This window comes from Bactrocera tryoni, unplaced genomic scaffold (assembly GCF_016617805.1).
Source record: "Bactrocera tryoni isolate S06 unplaced genomic scaffold, CSIRO_BtryS06_freeze2 scaffold_11, whole genome shotgun sequence".
Classification (NCBI taxonomy): domain Eukaryota; kingdom Metazoa; phylum Arthropoda; class Insecta; order Diptera; family Tephritidae; genus Bactrocera; species Bactrocera tryoni.
The window spans coordinates 9213357-9241032 of NW_024395824.1; the positions used below are offsets into that span (position 1 = coordinate 9213357).

The 27676-nt window shown below is 35.8% G+C and overlaps 1 protein-coding gene and 1 long non-coding RNA gene across 3 annotated transcripts; one reads left to right on the forward strand and one right to left on the reverse strand.

Annotated features, from left to right (window-relative positions):
- Positions 1 to 2807: 2807 nt before the first annotated feature.
- Positions 2808 to 26983, forward strand: LOC120779749. Of its 2 annotated transcripts, none has more exons than XM_040112133.1 (3): positions 2808 to 2975; positions 26189 to 26369; positions 26430 to 26983. In XM_040112133.1, exons 2-3 carry the CDS (start codon positions 26232 to 26234, stop codon positions 26757 to 26759), a joined length of 468 nt encoding a protein of 155 aa, XP_039968067.1. In that variant the 5' UTR covers positions 2808 to 2975; positions 26189 to 26231; the 3' UTR covers positions 26760 to 26983. The 2 variants fall into 2 exon arrangements, with proteins under 2 accessions (XP_039968067.1, XP_039968066.1); XM_040112132.1 differs by lacking the exon at positions 2808 to 2975 and adding an exon at positions 25779 to 26095.
- On the reverse strand, positions 3066 to 16532 carry LOC120779750. Its single transcript, XR_005705747.1, has 3 exons — positions 16323 to 16532; positions 4151 to 4573; positions 3066 to 4045 (listed from the first exon to the last, which is right to left on the reverse strand). It is a non-coding gene; the product is annotated as an uncharacterized LOC120779750 (long non-coding RNA).
- Positions 26984 to 27676: the final 693 nt, after the last annotated feature.

The window sequence follows — 27676 nt, forward strand, 5'->3', positions numbered from 1 at the left end:
ACCTCAATGAAACTCAAAGAGTATAATTTCTTTCTTAGTAATATATAGTAAATCCATATATATATATATATAAAATTGGGTCAATACTACCCCATCTCCTACATACCTTATATAAGATTTTCAGACTTCCGGTTGGCGTTATACCGTATATATCGGCCAATATGTAAGATATCTTAGAAAAATTAACTGATTGTTTGAAATGGATATATGTATGTACTAAGTTAAATGCCGAAAATATCTGAAACTATTTATACGACCTATAATGATTTGCGTTATTCTAACAAATCGTATTTATAAAATTGCTTGAAAATATGTTCTCGAGTATACCTGAACAAAATTAAAGTATAAAGCAACAAGCTCATATGATGTTCCCACTAAAAATTTTAAGGGATTAGATTACATTTAATCTCTTCAGTAATCTAGCCGTTCTCACTGCCGTTGGACAGATGATAAAACTGATATTTTTACCATTCAATAATTCACATGGTTTAATATTTATTAAAAGAAACCATTGTAATATAGTTTTTGCTATAAAAGCCGTATGCTTTTAAATATTTTCCATATAATGGAAATAATAGACGTATTTTTTATTTGAGAAGTCGATATTAAGGTGAATTCAGATTCATTGCGTTTAATTTATTTCTTTGTTTACATTTTTTTCTCTTTGTAGTGTCTAAATCAGCTGTGATAATTTAATGGATTTCCAATGTTGACAAGTAGATGGTGCTAATTTAGAGTCGCACAAAGAGTTTTCGCGTAGATTAAATTCAAAACACTACGGAGACGAGATTAAGAAGTGTCATTTTTGTATGGCGAAATCTAGCTAAATTTATAAGATTAATGGGATAAACTACTCAACAGCCGAAATCGTGTGATTAAGTGTCGCTCCAAACGTGGTATTAGACTTAATATCCTCTACATAGTGATTTCCGCTTCCCAGCTTATTCTAAACCGGTTAGACTGATCAAAATATGTGGTATTAATGCAATCAATTGAACAGAGCTTCTTAAAAATTATAATACAAAATTATTTTGAGAGATTAACACTGAATTAGAATTTTGGCTTGGGCCTTGGTCTAAGCATCATATTCCTAACATGATGAATTCCGAACCTTTAATTGACGTTTTTGACATCAACTCAATATAACATATTAAATTTATATTCGTAAATTAAACCTTAATTAAGCTTAATGCAAAGAAGTATTTTTAACATTACTTCATATACTGTGAAAATGGGTGAAATCACTTAATAATAACGCCCACTCTGCGTATAACAGTTATGTTGAACATTACTAAATGTGGGATAACTCAACGAATCAATGAGCCACAAGCATTAAATTTCACAACAAGGATAAAAATTAAGGGCTTTATGAGAACTAGCGTAAAAATTTGACAATGAGTGTGGCTCCACCTACATATATGAAATCCTATATCTCAAATACTATTTGACCAATTTCAACCAACTGTGCTATGTGAGAAATGATCCATATCGGTTGACAATCACACCCAACCCGAATTCCATCTTCAAGTCTTTCACTTTACTGTATACAAATCAAATATCAATGAAGTTTTTAGAGTAAAACTTTACGCAAATAGTGTCCTCAGGGTATTTAATCTTACGCCCAAAACTTGTGTAAATGTGGTTATAAATATGTGTATAAAATCGGGTCAACACTTCTCTTAACCCCCATATACTTGCATATAACATAAATATTTTTGGACTTAATATGCAAGAAACCTAAAAAAAATTCCGAAAAAATGAAGGTGTTTCTTAGGCTTTGATCCTTGTAAGTTAAAAGAATATAAAATGTTGGGGGAATACCCTTTAAATTACATATGAACGTGTCTTTGTTTTAACACCGGTCGATACGATTTTTGGGTCTAACTTCTGCACGTTAAATTTCAGTTTCTACAGTACTACGAGACTTGTGTTTTTGTTGAAATTTGCTTTTGTGGACATTAATTTCATACTTTTTTATGTTCGTATGCGCTAAAAATCAACATTATACAATTTTTTAATGTCTACAATCAGAATTTGAGCATGAAAACAGAACAAAAAAAATTTTGTTTGCCGGTGTTATTTACGAGTATAACGATGTTTGAATAATTTATGTTATGATTTTGTTTTTGATTAGTACAAACTTTCAGTACAACGACACTCATTTAGATGGTATATTTTTCATACTTATGTACATACATATATAAAATTGCAATTTGCGAAAATTTTGTATTCGCCACATTGACCAACGTGTTTACACACATGTATGCATTCATTCGAGCTAATTAAAATTGTAACACCTTTTAGTCGGTCGACACGTCAGCATTTAGTTATTTACAAGTCTCTCACGACTTACGCTATATACTGTCACACATTTTGTTTATGTATAAACACCGACATAAACTGGCGGAAAGCTCAACGCAACGTCAAAGGGTCACATTGCTCACTTTTGCGCGCGCGTTAATCGCTATTCCTTTAACCTTTTCAAATTGCACTTGCATGACTGACCGTCGCATGCCGTCAAAACGTTGGCGCCGAAGTCAACGATGCTAAAAATGCATACATCGAACAGTATAATATGCAAACATTTGTTGTTTGGCTATATATTTATATATCATTATGTATGTATGTATATTGTATATATGTATATGTATGCACATACAAGTCGATATATTCACATTAAACCTGTTTAATCTCAATCCTAATAATTGTTATTATTTTAAAAGCTTTATATTTTTATAACGGGCGGACATAAGTTCATAAGTCTAAATTAGTACTACATTTGCTACGGATTGCGCACGTTGCCCATTTGATGATACGGTGTTAAGAAATAAACGGATGAGTCTGTAAAATCAAACTAATATAGCTGAGGCAGTAGTATCAGCAGTTGATCGGTTGCACGTGGAGATTTTTTGACCGATTGTGGTTACTCCTTTCCTCCTAAATATTATCGTCATCGATCATCAATACATAGAAAGGTATATCGTTAAATTTTATGTAATTCTGGATAATGTTTGTTTCTTAGGACTAGAGAACTTTTTGACTCATACTAAGTTGTTGGTTCGTTTTCTATATAAATAATTTATTTCAAATTTGTTTTTTATTATCAATGTAAGGAGAATAATAGTGATTAGAGCTGCAGTTGTCACGTTGCCTACATAAATGTTTCCTTTTAGATAGTGGCGTAGCTAAGTAACCAAGGGCCCTGGGCAAATTAAAAAATGGGGTCCCACTGTTATGTAAACTGAAAAGGTTTTATCAAATAAAAATATGAAATATACAAATATTTTAAAATGCTAAGCTACTTAGCATGCATAATTGATGTTGTTCATTTCACTGTGCATGAATTTGCAAAGCAACACGAACTCGAAGTTTTGCATTTTTGTTTTAATACACTCTGTTTCACTACGCTCATCTTTATTAGGACTCTTTAGAACTATTTCTGTTAATGCTTTGATAATATCAAAATAACGAAGTTTTATTGCAGATATCGTATCGACCTTACTGGACCATCTAGTCGGATTTAGTTTTTTTAGAGTGGTGTCCGATTCGCCAGTAAATTTAAATTTATAGATTCCAACGTTTGATGCTGTTTCCGAAAAAATTATACAAATCTTGCAACATTGCAAACAAAATCTGTATTTCCACATAACTGCTAATAGCATCATTTATCACCAAATTTATATTATGAGTGGAACAATGTACGTACTCTACGTTAGGCTGGATATCCTTAATATGTTTTGTACACCATTATACACACCACTCATCACACTGGCTCCATAATAGCCTTGTCATTTTTTAAATCATAAAAGCCTAAAAACACTTCTTTTACTTCTATATCAATTGGCTGTCCATTTTAACATCTGGTCATTACTGCATTCTTCACAACACTGCTTATCTGATCTAGTTTCGATATATCCTGTGTCTATCCACTATGATGGCAAAAAACGGTGTCGCTCTAATTTGTTCAAGAAGAAGGGTTTCGAGTTTGGTTTTCGTGCTCTCAATCATTTCATTTTGAATTGTTGCACTCAGATATCTTGTAGATCTTAAAACATAAAAAAACACCACTTCTAAAAAGTCCTGATATTAAACAGTTAATAATTATAATAAAAATTAAGCGATAGAACAACTTGGAAATAATTATAGTTACCTTTGGGCACATCCAAAATTTGCCGCAAAATGTGATCATACTGGGCGACAAGCTCTACAAAGGACAGGAAATTTCCATGGTATCCTTCCTGACTTAAGTATTCTTGATTTCCTTCTTTCCAAATTTCATTTTCAAGTTCCTTGTCGATAGTATTAGTATCGTTTTTTTCCAAAATTCATACACAGCACATGCTTCCGAATGGCCACCCGAACAATTGTGTTGTTTAATTATTTCTGATAAATGGTTCCAATCTCGAATTCCCGTACACCAAATATTATTCCTTTGTAAAGTAAATAACCAGAAGGGTTGACAATAGGCAGCGTCAAGTATTTCCGAATAACACAGCCAAAAATTTAAAATACGAAACGTAGTGCGATTTTGAAAAACACTTTTGGTTCTGGTTGATAGAAAAGGTTCTGAAGGCTGTAACAAGAATTTGACATTTTTCGTTATCACATAATATTTTGTTCGCGAAGTTTGCAAAGTCATAAGAAAATTTGTTGTACACATTTACGAAAAATCTAGAGAAATGTGGTTCCTCCAAACCCCCTGCACCATAAGATGTCATGCAAACATCATCCACGTCTCTAACTGCAATAATGGTCGAATCTTCTTCAGTAGGCTTCTCAACCAACCCTGCAGTTACCACATAATTTTAGTCACTATCAATAGAAATATTTTGGCCAATGTACTTGCAGAAGGCTGACTAAAAAACTTGTCAATTTTGGACAATTTTTGTTTACTATTTTCTCTTTCTTGGCGTTGTTGCAGTTTAAATGTACCAGTGGGCTTCTTCTTTTTATCCATAATTTTAGTTTTCTAACTTATTTAAACAATACAATACAGATACAGATTGAGCTCGAGTACTCATTGTTCACTGACAACGTTAAAAGTAAAATAGAAGGAAAAAGAAAAAAGTCTCATTGGGGAATCCCCGGAAAAAAATTATCACCGTTCTTCTTCTTCTTTACTGGCGTAGAACCGCTTACGCGATTATAGCCGAGTTAACGACAGCGCGCCAGTCGTTTCTTCTTTTCGCTACGTGGCATCAATTGGGTATTCTTGTCTGAAACCTCGTTTGGTATCGAACGGCTGGGAGAGGTCCTTCCCGATCCTGACGGAGCTTTTGGTATTGCTCAATGTCAGTTTACACAGCCGTATTAGTTTTGCAGGGATACCAATTCTCCTTTCACGGGTCTTTTCCAAGATTAAGCGCATGGTGAATATCTGGTCGGTTGTTGATATGCCAGGTCTAAAGCCATACTGATAAGGTCCAATCAGTTTGTTAACGGTGTGCTTTAATCTTTCACACAATACGCTCGATAGAACCTTATACGCGATGTTGAGGAGGCTTATCCCACGGTAGTTGGCGCAGATTGTGGGGTCGCCTTTTTTGTGGATTAGGCAGAGCATGCTTAAATAGCAATTGTTGGGCATGCTTTCGTCCGACCATATTTTACAAAGAAGCTGATACAGTTCTTCGCCGCCATGTTTGAATAGCTCAGCTCCATCGGCCCCCGCCGCTTTGTTGTTCTTCAGGCGGGTAATTGCTATTCGAACTTCTTCATGGTCGGGCAATGGAACGTCTCCATCGTCATCGATTGGGGAATCAGGGTCGTCTTCTTCCGACGTTGTACGTTCACTGCCATTCAGCAGGCTGGTGAAGTGTTCCCTCCATAATTTAAATATGCTCTGGGCAGCGGTGACTAGATCACCTTTAGGGGCTCTACAAGAGTATGCTTCGGTCTTGAAACCTTTTGTAAGCCGTCGCATTTTTTCGTAGAATTTTCGAGCATTAGGCAGTCTGTTTTTATTCCGGTGCGACACGGCATTCCTCATCGTACCAGCTGTTATTTTGCATTCTCCGAAAACCAATGGTCCTTTTGTTTGTTGACAGTGGTCCGACTCGATGTCAGGGCCTCGGAGCGAGCGCACGCACATGATCGATCTGGTTGGTGGCTTTTCGATCCGAAGACAGCCGAGTAGCTTGATGTTTTTTCTTATGCTGGAATCTAGTACTACATATAACCATATTTCGGGCACAGGCGAAGTCGATCAGCCTCAACCCATTTGGCGATGTTTCTAGATGTATCTAGTGCCAAAGATACTTTCTTTGCTCACGCTGTTGTTAAAGTTGCCTAGCACGATTTCGATATCGTGACGGGACAGCTCTCATAGGCCCGCTCCTAGCGCTCATAGAAGGCATACTTGGTAACATCCTCTTTCTCTTCTGTCGGTGCATTGGCGCAAATCAGAGATATGTTGAAGAACTTCGCTTGTATGCGGAATGTGACTAGCCGTTCATCACCAATACTCCGCGACTGGGTCTCTCTCTCACCACGAATCCCACACCAAATTTGCACTCTTTTTTATGGGCACTGTAGTAAATGCCACAAGGACCTACTCGCCTCAGTCCTTGTCCTTGTAACGAAGACTGGTTGATGGGGCAGTGGCACCTTCCCAATTAAGGGACCGGACATTTTAGGTGCATGCCCTTAAATCATAATCGTTAACACGTATGCAGGGGTCGTCATAAGAAGGAGGTCTCTCATCCGAAGCTGCTTTCTTCTTTTCATTGGTAGTGTTTTTTACGTGGCGGGTTCCAAACTCAACTTACAACCCTGTGGAGGGGATGTTTCGCTTTCTCATTTTAGCTCGCCTTCAAACGGATGTTTTCTGGCTACTCAGAGGAGGTCGTGAGCTGCTTGAGCCATATGTAAACGAATCGTTTATGGTCACTCTCAAGTCAATGGCACAATATAGCACATTTGATTATTTCTCTTTCCAGTACAAAAATCAAAAAGTAAATAATGTAACGGGATAAAATTTTGGGTCCCTAATATAAAGATTTTCGAACACCCAACTACCTTTATATTATATATATCGTCCAATATTTGAAATATCTCATTACAGAATGTAATTTACTCATAACAGTGCATATTTAAGTCTAAAATAGATAATATTGGTCGAAAGCCCAACTCGCATACAATTGCTTCGATCCCGATCAATTGGTTGACGTTTTACACTTTAAGATTTCCCCGGCTTTCATTCCTGTTACAAGAGTATAAAATGATCAGTTGCACCCGAACTCAGCCCTTCCTGATTTGTTTTAACTGAACTTGTTGCAAATATGAAGGGGTACCTTCAATTGGTTTTGTAGAAGAATGCTTCATGCGTGTCATATATTTCATGGGGTACTTCGTTTACTTCTAATTTTGCCTGAATTTGTTTATTGAAATTAAACAAGTTGAATTAAAGCTACTCATTGTTCTAGTGATACATTAATATCAACTATGTTTATGTCCCTACAATTTGTTAAGCCCTTAAAAATTTCAAAATCTTTTTAGGTCTATAAAAAGAATTTATTTATTTTGCAATTTCATTGTAGTCTGACAGAAGACCTAGAAGGAAACGTTGAAGACCCAATAAAATTTGTATATAACCGATCAGCGAACCAATCCCTCAGTTTTAGATATCGATCTTTTTTTGCACACATCATTTTCTCTTCGAAATAAAACTTTTTTGTGGGAACCACATAGCAGATAGCTGGCGTACAAACTGAATTATCAAAATCATGTCCTTGTACGAAAAAAAAATTCAATGAGATAATTTCACGAAATTTGGCTCGAATTGTTGTTTAACCCAACGGAACCCGACCAAGGTGGCTAGGGTGTTTCCTTTGGTTTTCACCCGAACCGATTGGAACCAAAGTGTATGTGTGTGGGGCGGCACTCATACCTTGGTTTCTTCCAGAGTGTAGTGTTGTGCATGCACTTACACTTTGGGGCGCTGATCAACGCATTAATTTGATCTATGTGCTACTAGCAATAGATAGCACCGTGGATTTGAGCCTTCGTAGGCAGATACCCACGTTAAACACATTGACAGTTTAACCCAACGGTACAATCTTTTAAGAAATTGTTCAGATCGGATCACTATATGTATAGCTGAAATACGAACTGATCGATGAAAATCAAGATAAAGGTACCTTATACCCTTTTTTTTTAACATATTGGATTATATTTACTCGTATATATCGGTCACTAAATACAATGGAGTCACGGCTCGAAAAAAGGTAAATACTCAGGAAGAGCAAATAACAGACCCTTTAAAAATTTGTGAAATTTTACGGTCGAATCGTCGTCCATAATGTAGAACTTCTTTAAAAAGCGTCTGACTCAAATATTGTTGACTTAGATTTACAGAGAAATTAATCAGCATATTTGAGTTAAGACATCGAATAACGGTGTGGTAATTCCAATAATTTCATCGACACATTTCAAATAATACAGATGATTAAACCCACTTAGTCAGATAAAGAGACACACCACAGAATATAGCGGAAATTTTACGATTTATTTCAGTAATAGCGATACAATTATAAATAGCATTCTTATGTTGATACCCCACAATCCAGGCAGGGCAACCATTAACCCAAAAGTAGACCTAACAGTGATTTCTGAGTTACGTAAAATAGTGATCATAATGAAATTTCTGGCGTACATAATTAAATGTATTTGGAATTGCTATATAGAAAAAATCGATTTTGAGAATTTTTGAATTACGACTTTGTTTTTAGTGTGCGATATATTATACGAGTATATTTATATATTGTATGTAAGTATATATGTGAACACGAACACGGCATCCGATATATCAAATTTAATAGTGACGAATACAAACAACACAAATGTAGTAGAGCAGGAAACAACAATTAATAAATTCTCACACATAAACTAAAGGATTTGACGTTGTTATCTTGATAATACCAGTACGTATCAGGCTTAGCCACATAACGGTGCCACAAGGGAATATGTGTACATATTACAAGGAATGAATTAAAACATTTTAAGAATCCCCACAGAAACGTAACAAAGGTACTTAGGCACGGCCTTTTGACACCAGTGTGGAATTTCTTTAAATTCCAATTCAAAGGCCACCGTCGCTAACAAAATAATTTAACACAATTTGGGGGTGACAAACGCTTCTGATGGCTTCAAACACAAGCTTCATTGAATTTTCTCCTCGGAAATTTAATTTGCAATATTTACTATGTTAGACACGTCCATATGGGTAAGCGCCGTTTAAATACTTTGGCATTCCAATTTTTCTCTCAAATTTTAACAATATGAAATAAAAAATTCTCCCTTACTGTAACATTTTTATTCCAACTTTGTATTTTGAATGAGTGAAGAATAAATATTAAGGCTATTATTTTATTTTATTTAAAGAAAATTCTTATATAGATTTGTAAATTATAAATTATATCTATCATAACAATGAAAATTTTCAAAAGTTTCAATAATTTCTAATACTATATATCGTATAGAGATCCAAGCAAGTGTGTAGCTTTACATATGTATATTGTATATAAAAGAGAGTGCTGTTAGTTATACTATTTATAACTCAAGAACGGTTTTAAAAATTTGGCTCAAAATTGGAGGGAAGATATCTTAGAAGGGGAGGATATACGATATTTTGTTTTATCTCTTTTTATTACAAGTCAGCATAATTCATAAATACACAAATTATATTTTGAATAATAAGCATGTGTTCAAAGTTCATGTAAGAATCATTTCAATATTTTATTATTATAAATGATAACACATAGCTACTGTAAGAGTAAAGTAATTTTTGTATATAGTACATACATACTATATGTGTGTGGATTATTCTAAAAAGCATGATAATTTAAGATGAGTGTATAATGGTTCACAAATATTCTTGAAGAATTGTACAAAACATTGCAAGATTTAAACGATGAAGTTATCGGTGTTTCTGTCTTACTGGGTTTGCCGACAGCACGCGGCTATTCTTACCTGTCTTAAGACATCAACGAATATTTAAGCAATCGCTCGGTGAATCGGTGAAATCTTGAAATAATTGTACTTCAATTAACTACAAATATGTGCGAATAATTGCAAACTGATTCCCCCTCTCAGATATTGGAAATGGTAGAATAGAAAGTAAAGTAATTTCTCTAAGCGCCATTCACTTGTTAGTGGCCAGAAACGATTCGTTTACATATGGCTCAAGAAGCTCACGACTTTCGGTCTTTGACCAAGAATCCTCTGGGTAGCCAAAAAACATCCGTTTGAAGGCGAGCTAAAGTGAGAAGGCAAAACATCCCCTCCCTATGTTTGTGCACTGGGGTTAGTACCCGCCACGTAAAAAACACTACCAATGAAAAAACGAAAACATTCTCGAATGAGAGACTCCCCTTTTGATGACGACCACTGCAAACGCATTAAGCGTAATTTCAATTCACCTTAATTATGCAACGGTAGACGTTTGCTAATTAAAAATATTACAGGAAATATTTTGAATGGAGAATTTAATGGAGGGTTTATTGCTGGCGTTATTTTTTGTAAGACAAAAATGTGTACAATGTTTGAAATGAATCGGTCAAGTAGTTTTGAAATGACAGTGAACACGGACTTTGAAAAAGTAGTTTTGAGAAAAACGCGATCATAAATGATTCGATAATCGGACTATATATTATATAATTATATACTATTATTAATTATCTTAGCGGCTAAAATGTAGATGTTAAGGGAATTAATTTCCAGATACAAAAGTTATTGCCAAGCGATCTATCTAAATTTTACAAATTCTCTAGATATACCTGAATTGCCATCATATGATCAAAGGTTTAGGTTCACCTATTATTCTTCAGCGTAATTTTAATTCACATCAGTTAGGCAACAGTAATCAAACATATCCTAGGAAATATTACTGAAGCAGCGTTTTGGATATTATCATTTAAACTATAAACATTATTGTTAAAAATTAAGAATGATGTTTAAGAAAAATAACTAGTAAAAAAGGACTAAGTTTGGGTGTTTCATACTATTGCAACTTGCAAGAACCAATGTCAGGAAAATACCTTAAGGTGTAGTATGTCAACCAGAGGATACAAATCTATGCAATTTTATATATACATATGCATACTCTATATAACTCATATACCGACCTGCATACATATTCGACATAAAAACGAAAATATTACATGTTATATATGGGAGTTGAGGTAGTATCGGGCCGTTTTTATCTTTTAATTACTATCATGCCACATACAAAAACCTATTCCCTGAGTTTCCTTAAGGTACCTCACATACAATCACCAATCATATGGAATAAAGTCAGCCGGGTGTTCGAAAATCCTGATAATAGATACATATATGGGGGCTGGGTCAAGTTTTCGGCACAAAAGTACACTGTTATGGGCAAAACACGTTCCGTACTTTTCAATGAGATAACTCAACTATTGGCCTCTATATTCAGTATAAAGTCACCCGAAGTATAATATAAATAATCTGTATAATGCCTATACCGGGGCTCAGTGAAGTATTGAACCGATTCAACACATTTGAAGCAAACATACATATTATTACCTTTTCCTGATTCTCTTTGAGTTTCAATTGTATATCACATATACTGACCGATATTTTCGATCAAAAGTCAACTATAGATACTGGGGACCACATATTCGGTGCCTAGGGGTTTGAACGGTTGTGGTTAGATTTAAGCAATTTTTAGCCGTAAGGAGACATACTTTAAAGGAATTATTAGTGTAAAATTGTATCCTATTATATTAAATACTTTCTGATTTTTGTACTGGAAAGTGAAAGAATCAAACGGAATTTAAAATTGTAATATATGAGAAGTAGGTATGCTTGAGGGCGGTGCCATCGTCCAATTTTCACACCGGCTCCCATTAAACCCTCTCATACTATCTCGGTGGTAAAATTTAATGCTATTGATTTATTGCGTTTTTAATAGTTTTGAACAGTACTGTTATATGGAGAGTGGACCTTTTATGATATCTGCGCAAAGCAAATTTGGTTATTGTAGCTTTAGTGGTTTTGGATATATGTACATACAACTTTTTAGTAGGCGGGGCCACGCCCATACTGTGCGAAATTGCAGTTTTATATCTTAATTTAGTGCTTGGTTATGGCACTTTATAGGTTTTCGGTTAATGGCGATTTGGGGGCGCATACCAAGTTTCATCAAAATATATCTTTTTTTTCTCAAGTTACAGCTTGCACGGACGGACAGAAGGACAGACAGTCTCCCGGATTTCAACTTTTCTCGTCATCCTGATCATTTATATATACAAGTATAACCCTATATCTATCTCGTTTAGTTTAAGGTGATACGTACAACCGTTAGGTGAACAATACTATAATACTCCTTAGTAATAGGTTGCAAGACTATAAAAATAATAACTTTAACATCTTATGTGGATTTGTGCTTAGTAACAACTTCAGAAAAGAATTAGTATCAATCATTTTAAAATTTGTAAATAATGTTCGAATTTTAGCAACGTGGATTTCTTAGCGCTTACAATGTTTTCGTCCTTATTTTTTTCGGGGAAGGGGGTGGAAAATGCCTTCCGTATCATCGGTGCTATCGTCACAGCAGCGGTATGTGCCAGTTGCAGGTCACTAAAACCCCCCTATAAGGAACCGTCGCCCACCCTGGGACCGCATTTGCATTACTTCAGGGTGGCGTTCCCTTTTTCTCATTGAGAGATTTACATTTGCGCACCTGCGTCCAGTCCCGCTTTTTGCTGCGAAGCAAGATTGCTGCGAAATTCTTGATAATCTCCCAGTTTGCTTCACTCTCCAACATGGCGCTGACTAAATTTATTGGGCCAACCAGGTTTTCTACGGCGGTGCGTTCTCGTTGCCAACGCACACATTCAAAGAATGTGTGTTCAGCGTCGTTTTCTGTCGGCTCGTTACATAGGCATGACGGCTCTTCGACTTTTCCCATTCTGTGGAGGTACTTTTTGAAGTATCCGTGACCGGATAATAGCTGGGTTGTGTAAAAATCGACTTCTCCGAATTTACGGCTTGTCCATAAGTCTAGATTTTTTATTAGCCTGGCCGTCCATCTGCTGCGCCTTTCATTCTCCCATCTTCGTTGCCATGTTGTTATGGTACTTTTCTTATTTGTTGTATTGCGCTCTTGTTATTATCGGATGATTTCTTTAGCTCCCACAGCTTTTTCCTTTCATATGCTTTTGTACCCAAAAAGTTAGTCTGGGGTCCAGTCTTACGCCTAGATAGTTTACTGCTCTCTGTGTCCTAAGAATATCCGTAGTTGTGTGCATGCTTATCTCGAGAGGTATGTGCTTGTTTGTTAGCAGCAGTAGCTCTGTTTTCTCCGTAGCGAGCTGGAGGTTGTGTGTGACGAGCCATGTTTGCGTCCGTATCATGAAATGATTCAGCTTTCTTCGCGCTTCTTCTGTATCCCTTGCTGTGATTACTGCCGCAATGTTGTCAGCGTAGCCAATTAAATATGATTCGTCTGGCATTTCTAGTTTTAATATATGTAGTGTCGTAGCTAATGTTCCATAAGTCTGGGCCTAGAATGGATCCTTGTGCTGTTCCTGACGTAACCGTTATCTGTTGTGATCATTCTTTAGTTTCATACAGCAGTTTTCTGTTGCTAAGGTAGCTCCGCACCACAGCCCTGAGGTAGTCGGGTATCTTGAAGAGTTTTTCGAGAGCGTCGATCATGTCCACCCATCTAGCACTGTTGAAAGCGTTTCAGACATCTAGAGTCGCCAGTAACACTATTCTTTTATATTTATGCCATCTACGCTGCGCTGCTCTACGCTTTCGATGATGCATTTTATGGCTCCTATTGTTGATCTGCCGGGTCTGAAACCATGTTGTCTAGGGGACATTCCTCCAGCTTCGTTAATAGCCTCTTCGAGTCTGGGTTTTATTGCTTTTCCATGGTTCAGGGATTATTCCAGTTTCAAGGCATCCGTTGTACAAGTTCAGTAGTACTGCCGGGCGCTCTGCAGCGATTATTTTGGGGATATCTGCTGGGATCCCGTCCGAGCCGGGTGATTTGTTGGCCTTGAGCTTGCCCGTGGCTAGCTGCAGCTCTTCAAGGGTGAACGGGGAGATTTGCGCAGATCTTAGTGTTTGTTCTGGATCACTAACCCTGCTTTCGTGTGTGGGGAATAGTGCGTTCACGATGTGATCCATTTTGACAGTGGTATTAGTCTGCAGTATTAGCCTGCCAGACATTTCGGTAAGATGTCACTCTTACCTACTGAGGTGATAGAATACTGCCCTCACCAGCCCTTTGTCAGACTATTCCATTATTGGTTTCCAGTATTCCATAATCAGAACCTTACTGGCCTCGATTCTGTTGGGCGCTTGCCCAGGGTTTTCGCCGTCGTCTGTGCACTGTTGGTTCTGCTAACTATATGGTTCCCTCGTCGCTTTGTTGCCTCCCTCTCGTGGGTAGGTTCTCCCTCGATGCAACCCCAGTGGGGGTTGTGGACGCTTATTTAAAGGCGGCATCTTCTCGCCTCTTCGCCGGAGGTTCATTGGGCGTATTAGGCGTTTTGAGCCAAGCCCTCCTCCCCTGCAGCTCTTGGTCGGGGGCTGCGTATTACTATTCGCAGCTAACCTACTTAGCGTAGGCCGTCCACTATCCGGCAGCTATGACCCCGGTAGTAGCCTGAGCTCAGCCTTACCCGTCCTTATTTCGTTTAAATTATTCGTTAAATTATTCGTAAATACCATTTTGCTTTATTAAGTAATGGTTTACTTTAATATAATTTAATGTATACCTTAGTCACTGCAATGGCGTGGCCGGGGTCTTCTACTAAGTAAGACCCGTACTATAGATAGTACTACTAATACCATCTAGATGATTTCTATTAGCTAGATTATAACTATTAGTTAAAGAGATATAGCATTTTGGGTGAAGCAACTTGTGTTTGTATACAAAAAAATGAAACAAAAAGCACTTCGTGTGTTAATAAAGCATTGCTTTTTGGGGGAAAATACTGTTGAACTTGGGCTGTGCATCAGGGAAATTAATCGAGCCCAATCGACAGTCAGCCTAGTGGACTTCATATTATGAACCTGTTCTCAAGACTGGAAGGGCAAAAAAGTCGGCTGGCAAAGTTATGGTTTCAGTCTTTTGGGATGCACGTGGTATAATATTCATCGAATGATTACTGAGCCAGTTTTAATCCACTGCACTCCGTATTTGGTTGTAGTTCTGTTATACCATTTCCAATATTTAGCAATTTTATTAATTTTTAGGAAGGATCAGTTTGAAATTGTACGCTTATATATCATGGTTTCCATTTAAATATTGCACTGCTCTGTGCAATGCTTCGAAAAGATTTCTGTATATCTCAAATTATAATAGATCTTTTTATTAACACTCCAGGTAGATATCGCGTTTGATATGCGTTTACAATATTTTTTGCTTTTAACCTATATACATATATATATTTATGCGAAGATGTTAAATATTTTATGAAAGAAGTTATATTATATATTATAACAAATGTTAACTAAATAATTCTGATTTGAATTAATTTTCTTCAGATTAAATGCCTGTAAGCTAAATATACCATATATTCAAACACGAACGTATAAGTATATAATAAGTGTTTATGTTCAATTACAATTCCAACTGTCAAATTTATCAACTACCCTCATATAAGAAAATTATACAGGCGTGGCTTAATATTGCCCATGAACAGTTCTCATTCGTGCCGTCCGACCGGTGTTAATTAAACAGTTACTTGTATATGCACTAGCTATCCTGCTCGCATCACCTAATTCAAGACTCATTGCCGATGCGTTAAATGCTTTAATGAAAGCAATGCATTCCGATTGGTCATAGTGCCGCCATTACAGTTCTGGGCTATTCGGAAATGTTCGGAGTAGACGAGAACCAACTGTTATACATATTTTCATACAAAAAATGCAAAGTGCACTGTATGTATGTACGAGTTGGCAGCCCATTGCTCGCATGACACTTTCTGAGCGTGCTCTGTGTACACGTGTTTTCCACACATACTTGGAATCGTTGCAATGGCATAGAAATGTTTAAACATAGCTGCCAACTTTTAAAAATAAAAAGGCACTGAAACTATAATCAAACAACTATTATACCCTAAACATTGTATATTAGGTTTGCTACGATGTCTGTAACACTCAAAAGGAAAGGTTGGAGACCCTATAAAATATATAAATGATCAGAATGATGAGCTGAGTCGATTTAGTCACGTCCGTCTGTCCATCCGTATCTCTGTATATACGCGAACTAGTATCTCAGTTTTGAGATATCAATCTGAAATTTTGCACACGTATTTACGAAATTTCGTTTGGTATATTACTCCAAGCAACGGTACATTCTCCAAAGAATTTGTTCAGATCGAACCACTTTAGCATATAGTTTTAGTGTAAAATAAAAAAGAACCGAGCTTTTTCGCTTATGTCTATTCTTCCACTCTAGAGTTAAAAATAAAAACACCGAGCTTCTTCGCTTAGGTGTATTCTTCAACTGAACTAATCTTTATTTTTATTCTATGCCGCTTACATTCTAATTTTATGTGCGCGCGGGAACTTATATGTACATATGTATGTAAGTATACGCAATAAGTTTTGGTGTATCTAATTTCATAACGCATGATGGAGTTATTTGCTTGGTCAGCAAATGTGTGATCAAGTTATATTCGCTTCAAGAAAGAGTTCTTATTTGAAGTGTTTCTTGAAGTGAATATTATGTCAATATGTAACCAATATGTGACTCCTTCACCCTTAGATTCAATGGTCTCCATTGAGTAATCTTAATGTTTCTTACACATTTTTTTTTATTAATGTTACTTAAAAATAATTTTTATTTAATATTAATCTTTCCTACAAAATTACTTTCTATGTTCTTTTTTTTTATACAAAATATATGCATATCTTCGCATTTTTCTTCAAAACATTTTTCTTACAATCGCTAAATATAGTTTTGAAAATATTTTTTCTGAAGCTTTCCACAAAAATTGTTTTTCGTTTATCAATTTTTCTTACGAAAATTGTTTTTATCAAAATTTTTTTTACTAATATTTCTTCATTATGTTTTTAAAGAGTTTCCGTAATATTTAAATTATGTTTGATAGGCTTTCTATCGAACTTCGCTTTATTGCACATTTCACAATTATTGATGTATTTCTTTTTTTTATTTTTGTAGTTTAGGGTAGTAGTGTGCTTTTTTTATTTCCTCAAATACTTCATTTATTCCCCTGTGATTATTTTCCAGGTGTTTCTCTTCTATCAATGATAAAAGTACTCCTTTGTCTGTTACATCCTTTAAAATTATGTTTGATTTCAGTATTTTTAAATGTGCATTATTTGCGGAAAATTTTATATATATGTAACTCTTGAATTTGTAGAAATAACTTGTCATCTGGGCAGTCAATTACAATTAATCCTTTTTCGGATAGGTTCTTCTGCATTAGTTTTAAAAAGTCACTTTCAAGTGTTACGTTTATTATGTTTCTTATTTTCCTTTGATATATTTTTTTCTTTGTTATTGATTGTCTTTGCGCTCTTTGAATTATAAGTTGATTTTTATATACATATATTGATTACGGTTTCTGTTATTTTTGTTAAGTATGTATTTTAATGAAGTACTTATGTGCAATCCGTTTCTGCGCTGTGCACTATATCTATGTTATCATAATACTTCTTTACTACTTTAGTCCGCTTAGACCAGTGGTTCCCAAACTTATTTTGTCTACTGCCCCAGAATAAATATTTTTTTAGCGCCCCCATTTTTTCACCTATTTAAAAACCACTATAACTTCAAATTAGTTAGTGTGACCTATATATGTACATATATTATCGGAAAATTCTAAACGAAAATTTTACTATAACCAGCAACTTGAAACCTAAGCGCAGTAGGTAACATACAACGGCGCTTAGGTCTCAAGTTAACTCTTACGGACTCCACCTGCCAATAAGAATGATTATAGAAACACAACTTTATAGTATTAAAACAGAGAATATTTTATTAAAAATAAAACTAAAATAATCGATCTATATATAAAAACTAATGGGAAGGATGAATCTGATGCTGTTTAATAAGTTTGTTAATATCAGGTTCCAATTTACTCAAGAACAGTCGCAAGTCGCCACGTTCGGTAACAAGCAAACGATTTCTATATTTAGTAAGTAGTATTGTCACAGCACTAAATCCACGTTCACACAAATATGACGATGGGAATGCTATCAAGAATCGTTGAACGATTGACCACAATCCAGGGTACAATTGCGAGATCGGTTTTGTAGCCAAAATTCTTGGTAACCATTTTTGAACTTGATTTTTATTTCCTCGTTTGTTGTCAATTCTATAAGTTCTTCTTCCAGCTGAGGTGACATTGCTGTGTTGACATTTGAAAACGGATCCAACACCCAGTCTGGTATTTCCAAGTTCAAAATGTCCTGGTATCGTTCGGTGAAGTCAATGTGGAGGTTTTCCAAATGTTGGCAGTAGGCAAACAATTCGTCGTTACTGCATGATACTGATAAATTCGGAAAATTGTGAAACTCACGTCTGCCCAGATTCTTTTTGTGTAGAAGCAGTTTGGCTGCGAAAGCAGCAACGACGTTTTTGTTTTAATTAAATTTAGTTTATCGCCTTGCAGTTGGAGATTCATGTCGTTGAACAATTTATACAGGTCTGTCATGTAAGCTATATCATTCTTTGATGTTATGAGCTTGTCTTGAAATTCTGTATCTTTAGTTTCCAAGAACTCTATAACAGAGTCAAACAGGTTGTAGAATCGAGTCAGACAATTGCCTCTTGATAGCCAACGAACTTCAGTATGAAACAACAAACGATTGAAATCCTCGTCATTAGTAACACAAAGCTGATGAAATAATCTATCATTCAAAGAGCTGTTGCGGATTTTATTGACTGCTTTGATGACATATTGCAGTGATTGAAATAGTTTTTCACTTAAGTTTCTAGCAACTAAATGTTGTCTATGAATAACGCAATGTACACCAAGGACATCTGGAATTTTATTTTTAAGTACGCTATGAAGCCTTTATGGCACCCTGTCATAGCCGGAGCGCCATCCGTAGCAACTGAAATAATATTTTCAAAGGAATTTCTTTCTCATCGCAAAACTTTTCCTATATATTGAATATGGTTTCGCCTTTTGTATCGGTCTCTAAATTTCTATCAAATAATAGTTCTTCACATATTTTCTCATCTTTAATAAAACTCACGTAAGACAACAACAATGCTTCATTAGTTGGTAAAGTGGACTCATCCAGCTGAATTGAAAATTGACTTGACCTCAGGTGATCGCACAATGATTCTTCAATGGTTTCAGCCATTTCATCAATTCGTCTTTGAACAGAATTATTTCTCAAAGGAATTTTTCGGATAATATCTGCGGCCGGTTTATGAAGCACGGTAGTTATTACTTCATTTATTGCTGGCAATATTAACTCTTCTCCGATGTTATGTGGTTTGCCTTTTGAGCAATTAACAAAGAGATATTGTACGAAGCTCGAAGTCCGTCGTCATCTTGCTTAGCAGCCGCCGAAAATAGTTTTGCTACACTTGGCTGAGTATTATGCTTCTTCTCTAGGTCTTGAAAATATGCTACATTCTTGTCTCTCTTATCTGGATGCATTTTATTCAAATGATCTTGCAGTCTTGAAGGCTTCATTGCTTCATTCGAAAATGTTTTTAGACATAGAAGACACAAAGGCGAGGATGGGTTTGTTGGATTTTCAATGAATCCGAATTTAATGTATTCCGCACAGTATTGCCGTCTCTTCTTTTTTACTTCCGACATTGTTTTGCTTTGAGAAATACGTTTAACTTCGCGAGTAGTGTAAAGGAGGCGTAAGTAATGCTCATCTAATGCGCGCAAAACCACAAATGAATATAAAATAAATATTACATTGTTTATATAGGAATGCTTAAGCACAATTATTATATAGTAGTCCAAAAATATGAATTCTTATTTTTCCTAGAAATACATTTGTAAAAAAAGGATCTTCTCCTTTTCGTATTATCTTATTTTTTCCAGAAATACATTTGTAAAAAAAGGATCTTTCTCCTTTTCTTATTATCTTATTTTTCCCAGAAATACTTTTTTTAAATGATAAAGATCCTTTTTTTATTTTCCACATAAAAGATTTAAGGAGTTCAAAAGCTCAAAACGTGCGTTACATCAGCTACGGATACCTACCCGACATCATTTCGCAAGTGATAAAATAAATTATTCAAGAGCTCAAAGCATTCGCTACATCAGCTCGAACCTACCTACCCTACACCTTTGCGCAAATGATTATATTATGATAGCAAATGCCCACATACAGATTTGGAAATGGCAATTGCAATACGTTTGACAGTTAGTATTCTATAAATTCTATCCTGTCGAGATGCCCCGTCATGAAACGGAGTGACCGATTGACATGATTTTCATTTTTTCTATATTCAATAAAATAGGACAGATATATGAACTACGCGGAGAGAAATATAGAACCGAATTTGAGCAATCTTTTTATTCATATTAGTTGATGTTCACAAGTTGTTGTTGAGAGTCGAGAGCTCATGTAGTCGTTGTCTAAGAGGCCTCCTAGCTAAATAGAATTACAAATAACCACCCCCAGGTCTCTACACAACGCCCCCATTTTCTTTCTGGGTCTCTTACCGCCCCTCTTGACACCTGCAGCGCCCACAAGGGGACGTTATCACCCACTTTGGGAAACACTGGCTTAGACCATCTGCAATAACATTTTTCTTTCCTTTTATTTAATTAATATCGAAATCGCACTCATTTAGTTTTATTTTCCATCTTTGGAGTTTATTTAGCGTTTGGTTTTTTTAAGTTGTTCAGCCGAACTAATGGTCTATGATCAGTTTTAATAACGAAGTGTCGGGCAAATAAGTATGGACGGAAATATTTCGTTGCCCAAACTATTGCAAGTAACTCTTTTTCTATCGTACTATAATTTTTTTTATACCTAGTGACCTAGGAACTTTATTTCTTGTCTTAGGAAGCCGCATTTATTTAATTGGATCTTTAGATTTTTTTTCTTTTATTCTCATTAAAATTTTGCTCAATGATTCTAGATGCTCTTCTACGTTTGTAGAAAATACTAGAATATCGTCCATGTACGCAATGGTATGGTGGATGCTTCCATTTTAAGAGAATTTTGTTTCAAGGGAAAATAAAAAATATGTTCGTATTTGTTTTGATTCAACTTTGTTTTTGTTGGAGAGAACGAAGCAATTTAATTGCAACCCTGCGAAGAATCCATAGCACTGTAACTTAAGTTAAGCTGTCATGTAATATCTGTAACTAATACAACTCACTTCTGTTTAATTGAATGAAATAAACGCATGTAAAACAACAGGCCATAGATTTTTAAATTAAAGTTTTATTATATTAGCTACATTGACTAAAATGTTTCGTGTATCATTAACTGAATTATATATGGTGATAGTGACATAAATGGTGAGCTCAAATGTGAGGATTGATCCGCTAAACGCGGATAACTACGATACCTGGAAGTTGCACATGCGGGCAATTCTTGTGAAAGCTGACTTATGGAGCTACGCATCTGGAGCTATACCTTGTCCAAACGACAATAACGCAGCGAAGTGGATACATTTCGATCAGAAGGCCTGTGTGTGTGCTATCAGAACTGGGTCTGACAACTGAATGCGAAACTTCACACGAAATGTGGAAAAAGTTAAAGTCTACGTTCCAGTCAAAGGGTCCTGCGCGAAAAGCCACCCTACCGAAACGTATTGCACTCGCCCGCATGAAGGAGGACGATAACGTTCGCGAACATCTAAACGAATTTTTCCATACTGTCAACTAATTTAAGGAAATAAATGTTGGGAATGATTTATTAACTATATTGCTTCTTTATAGTTTACCAGATTCGTTTGAGACGTTCCGATGTGCGCTGGAAACTCGAGATGATCTTCCCAAGCCAGACATTTTAAGAGTTAAGATACTGGAAGAAGAACAATCCTGGCAAGCAAAAGAAGCAGCAACGGAGCATAACGTGTTAATTGCTCAACGAAGAACAAACATCAGATATACAAATGATGGTACTCGTAAGTCTTCTAACAATCACAACAAAAAGTCAACAAAAGAAAAGCAAGATAAACGAACTTGCTACAAGTGCGGCGAAGTTGGTCACATATCGCCAAATTGTCGATCAAGACAAAAGATAAAAAACTACAACACAACTACAGGAACGAAAAAAGAGAACTTCGAAAAATCCATGTTATTCGAATCGGCATGTACAACAGTGGTCGGCATGAGAGGATCTGTCACTGTGTTGGTGAGCACGAAAAAAAAGTAGCCCAGTGAGAAATTGGAATGAAAATTAAGCATCTAATCTTTTAAGGATATATTCCCTATTATCTTTAAAAGACTTGGAACATAAAAGGCATTGCATGGTACCAAAGGCATTTAGAATCATAAAATATTTCTCGCAAGGCATATTTGGTTTTGCGCTATAATATTGCGTGATGTTAATTCGTTGCTGGCTCGACAACGACTGAACGATAGAGCGTAAGCGTACGTGTGAAGTTAGTTTGCACAATTGTGCTAAGAAATGCCGACCACGAAAAAGAGAGAATTCAATAACTTTAGAGCATACATGGGCGTTTTGACTCACATGAGCAGTTACTCTCAGCACACGTATTCTTACGCTCTTATTTCAGTCGCTATTGAGAGCGAAAAAACCAGTTTTGCACTGTGGGATAATGAATTGATTTTCCTGCCAGTTGCGCTGCAGACAGCAGGAATAATGGGATGCCCAACTCTCCTGTCACTGGAAATGTGAGAGCCGCTCACCTACCGAACTTTGACAGTTGACTGGATTGGGTAGGTTTTGACGTTTTGCAATTGGAATGACTGGAACGGCCAGATTGAAATTATACCAAAATATATGTGAACGGAGAAATTTGTTGCCGCCGTTCAAGATCGTTAATAAAAATTTAAAACAATAAAAATCAAAGAAAATGCGAAATTTAACATATTTCATGAAACGTTTTGTAATTTGATGCATAATAGAAATCGTTTTCTATTACAAATGATTAAAAACATTCATTAATTGACAACTAACAGGCTTAATTCACCTTTATTAAGTATTGAAAGATCGAAAGTTAGTTGTTTTAATATATCATAAAATCATAAAAAAGGATTTAAGTGGTTTCGCCATATATTAAAAGTCCAATATATAATAATTTGCAATCGTAATAAACGTTGCGCGTTTTAATTTAAATGCACAAAAATTCTTATTTTGTTCGATGTGGCCATAATGGAAAATGTTATAAAAAACGCTTATTTTGAGGCGCTCTCACACTGGAATAAGTTGGGCATCCCATTATCCCTGGCAGACAGCAACGAGGTAACATAGGTAGTCGGTATGTTGATGTTTTTTTATGCCCTAGTATATTTTTGCCCCATTTGAAATGTATAACATAAATAAAATGTTATAATTTCAGATACCTTTGGTGGGGTAAATTGGGAGTTGACTACTTTTATTAGCAAACTAGTTAGCGGAAATTTTAAGATAAAGTTAAAATTGTGAAGTTCTCGAGAAATCATGCTTAAAAATAAGGCTTGCCTCGGCATCGGAAATCATAAAGCAATATTTGTCAATCATTTTGAACAAACAAATATAGGTACGTGCATAAATAGTATCATAAAACAATCAAGCGGCGCACGATATTGCTTCGCTGTTGTTTGTTAATCAACTGACTGCAAATGTTCTTTGTCCCATGGTAGCCACTTTACGCTCGCGGTTACCAATACATCCATACATTTCATTTGCCCATCTCTGCTTTAGAGCAGAGGTCGGCATTTCTTAGCACAATTGTGCAAACTAACTTCACACGTACGCTTACTCTCTATCGCACAGTATATATATATACTGAGCTCTATCGTTCAGTCGTGCCAGCACCGAATTAACATCACGCAAGACCAGGAATAATGGGATGCCCAACTCCTCTCTCACTGGAAGTGAGAGAACAATTGCTAAACGTCAAAACCACCTAAACTTTGACAGTTGACTGGATTGGGGAGGTTTTGACGTTTAGAATTGGAAACGAGCGATGGCCAGATTGAAATCTTACCAAAACAAGTAAGGAAGGGCTAAGTTCGGGTGTCGCCGAACATTTTATACTCTCGCACGATAAAGTGATAATCGAGATTTCATTATCCGTCATTTACATATTTTTCAAATACCGTATTTGTGTAAAGTTTTATTCCGCTATCATCATTCGTTCCTAATGTACATATATACTCGTATTATACAGAGAAGGCATCAGATGGAATTCAAAATAGCGTTACATTGAAAAAAGGCGTGGTTCTTAACCGATTTCACCCATATTTTGTACATGTCATCAGGGTGTTAAGAAAATGTTACATACCGAATTTGATTGAAATCGGTCGAGGAGTTCCTGAGATATGGTTTTAGGTCCATAAGTGGGCGACGCCACGCCCATTTTCAATTTTTAAAAAAAGCTTGGATGCAGCTTCTTTCTGCCATTTTTTCCGTAAAATTTAGTGTTTCTGACGTTTTTTTGTTAGTCGGTTAACGCACTTTTAGTGATTTTCAACATAACCTTGTATAGGAAGTGGGCGTGGTTATTATCCGATTTCTTCCATTTTTGAACTGTTTATGGAAATGCCTGAAGGAAACGGCTCTGTAGAGTTTGGTTGACATAGCTATAGTAGTTTCTGAGATATATACAAAAAACTTAGTAGGGGCGGGGCCATGCCCACTTTTCCAAAAAAATTACGTCCAAATATGCCCCTCCCTAATGCGATCCTTTGTGCCAAATTTCACTTTAATATCTTTATTTATGGCTTAGTTATGACACTTTATAGGTTTTCGGTTTTCGCCATTTTGTGGGCGTGGCAGTTGGCCGATTTTGCCCATCTTCGAACTTAACCTTCTTATGGAGCCAACAAATACGTGTACCAAGTTTCAGCATGATATCTCAATTTTTACTCAAGTTACAGCTTGCACGGACAGACGGACGGACAGACGGACGGACAGACAGACATCCGGATTTCAACTCTACTCGTCACCCTGATCACTTTGGTATATATAACCCCATATCTGACTCCTTTTAGTTTTAGGACTTACAAACAACCGTTATGTGAACAAAACTATAATACTCTCCTTAGCAACTTGTTGCGAGAGTATAAAAATATATGAACGGAGGGATTTGTTGCATCGTTCAGGACCTCTTATCAAAAATGCAAAACAATGAAAATTAAATAAATTTGTGAAATTTAAAGGTAGTATTATTTTCAATTGAAAATTATTAAAAACTTTTAATAATTGAGAGCTAACAACCTTAAATCCTATTATTGGGTATTGAAAGGACAAAAGTCAGTTGTTATAATATTCTTTAAAAAGATTTAAATAGTTTCTCCATATAATAAATAACCACTATTTAGTAATTTTTATTCCTACTAAATGTTGGGTATTGGAGTTAATAAATGCCCAAAAATTGTTATTTTGTTCGATCTGTCCACTAATGAAAAATGTTATAAAAAACGCTTATTTTGGGGCGCTCTCACACTGGAATAAGTTGGGCATCCCATTATTCCTGCGCAAGACTATAGCGCAAAACCAAATATGCCTTTTATGTTCCAAGTCTTTTAAAGATAATAGGGAATATATACTTAAAAGACATTTTGTTAATTTTCATTATACTATTAATTATTTAGATTAGATGCTTAATTTTAATTCCAATTTCTCACTGGGCTACTTTTTTTTCGAGCTCACCAACACAGTGACAGATCCTCTCATGCCGACCACTGCTTTAGAGAGATTAGCAAGACTCTCAGCTTAGCAAACAACAACACGGCTGAAATCACGGGTATAGGTACCGTTAAAGTTATTATCAACGAAAATAATCAGCCCTATTCTGCATTTCTACTCGAATCGAAATTTTCTCCGATTGGCAACTTTGGTATTCTGCGTTTCGATTCAATTTCTATGTATTCTGCATTGCGATCGTAATTACGTTTTTGTACGTTGAAGTTTTGTTGGCGGAAAGCCGTTATATATTCATTTTCGTGCATTTGAATAAAATAATTTCCTCAAATATGTAAGTAAAACTTTAAGATTATAGTTGTAAAAGACATAATGGTGGTGTCCTTGGTTGTTTGTGCTTAAATGATATATTTTGATATGTTTGCAGGTCAAAAGTAACAACGGCAGAGCAATACGAAAAATTGTATGATATGGTGGCCACGAAAAGAGATATTGCGCAGGGTTTCCAAAAGCGACCGAAGGAAGAAGTACAGGAGTTTTGGGAGGAGGTTGCAAGGAATTTAAATGCACTTGGCCCACCAACAAAAAATTCCAATACATGGAGAAAGGTAAGGTATTACCTACAATTAATTTAAAAAAATTAAGTTAAATCTAACGTTTTCGTGCAGGTCTGGATTGACTGGAAATGCTACATGAAGCGAAAATTATCGCATAACAAAAAAGAAAGGATGAGCACCGGTGGAGGTCCTTGCCGTTTACAACGCATAAGCCCACTTGATGAAAAGGTGATAGCTTTGACGGGTTTGGAAACGGATGATATCCCTTCAACCAGTAGAGCTAGCATCCAAAATAGAGAGGCGAGAGCAGACAAGCAGAGCACTTCTTCATTACTTAAGCAACAGATACAAATCAAAAAGAATTTTGTGCAGAGACGAAAAAATTCAATGAAGCTGCCTTTGGTAAAATGGAAGAAGTTACTTCATATTTACGACACATGAATCGTTCTCTAGAAACTTTGGCGGAGACTGCAGTGAAGCAACCTGAAGAACAGAAGCGACACAATAGAATTAAGGAAGAGCTAGTGAAGGAAAAAGTAGAAATAAAAATGCAAATGCTAAGATTAGGTCCAAATTATAAGCCGGATTCAAAGTAGTCATTTTTTAATTGTTAGCCTTTTATTTATTTTACTATTATTCATTTATATAACGAGCTGTGAAATGAAATAAAAGCATTTACTTTTTTAATATAGGAGCTGTAAAATGCAATGAATGCAATTGTTTTTATTTAATAGAGTAATGTAGGGCATATTTTGAATAATGCATTGCTCTCCTCCTCAAGTAATATCGCTGCCGCTACTGATTCCATTTTAGTGTTTAAAAAAAAAACGCGATATAATTTCTTTATTTTAATAAACCAACAATAATTTGTGTATTTTTGCTTTGTTGTGTTTCATTTTTACACGTTTCAAGGCAAACAGCTGACTTCGAAAGAGCTACAGCTCTTCCTCTTCTTCTTTCAATCCAATCGTAACTCAGAATACCTATTTTCGATTCAGACGGAGCGTAGAGCGGGAACGTAATCGAAATGCAGAATAGGGCTGAATAGCGTAGAGCGAATTAATTTCGAAAATGTATTGTACGTTATAGCCCTGACAGACGAGCAAAATTAATGCGCTTTAAGCAACGCTAAGCGAAAAAGTGAAATGAAAGTGTGTGAAAAAGTGAAGAATACTGGAAAAATGGATAGCAAACTGTGCGTTGTTTATTATTTGCCATCTAAAAATATTAAAATTTGTTTTTGTTAATATACTTGCACATAATTTAATTAGCAATATAAAAACTGTTTACTTCTGAAGTTGTAAACACAAACAAGGCGGCAGATTTCAAGCGACATCTGTCAAACAATAGCAAAAATC

Coding starts and splice junctions, on each gene's coding strand:
- LOC120779749 (XM_040112132.1), top strand. Junction 26,370..26,429: donor ATTCCAATACATGGAGAAAG/GTAAGGTATTAC, acceptor GTTTTCGTGCAG/GTCTGGATTGACTGGAAATG.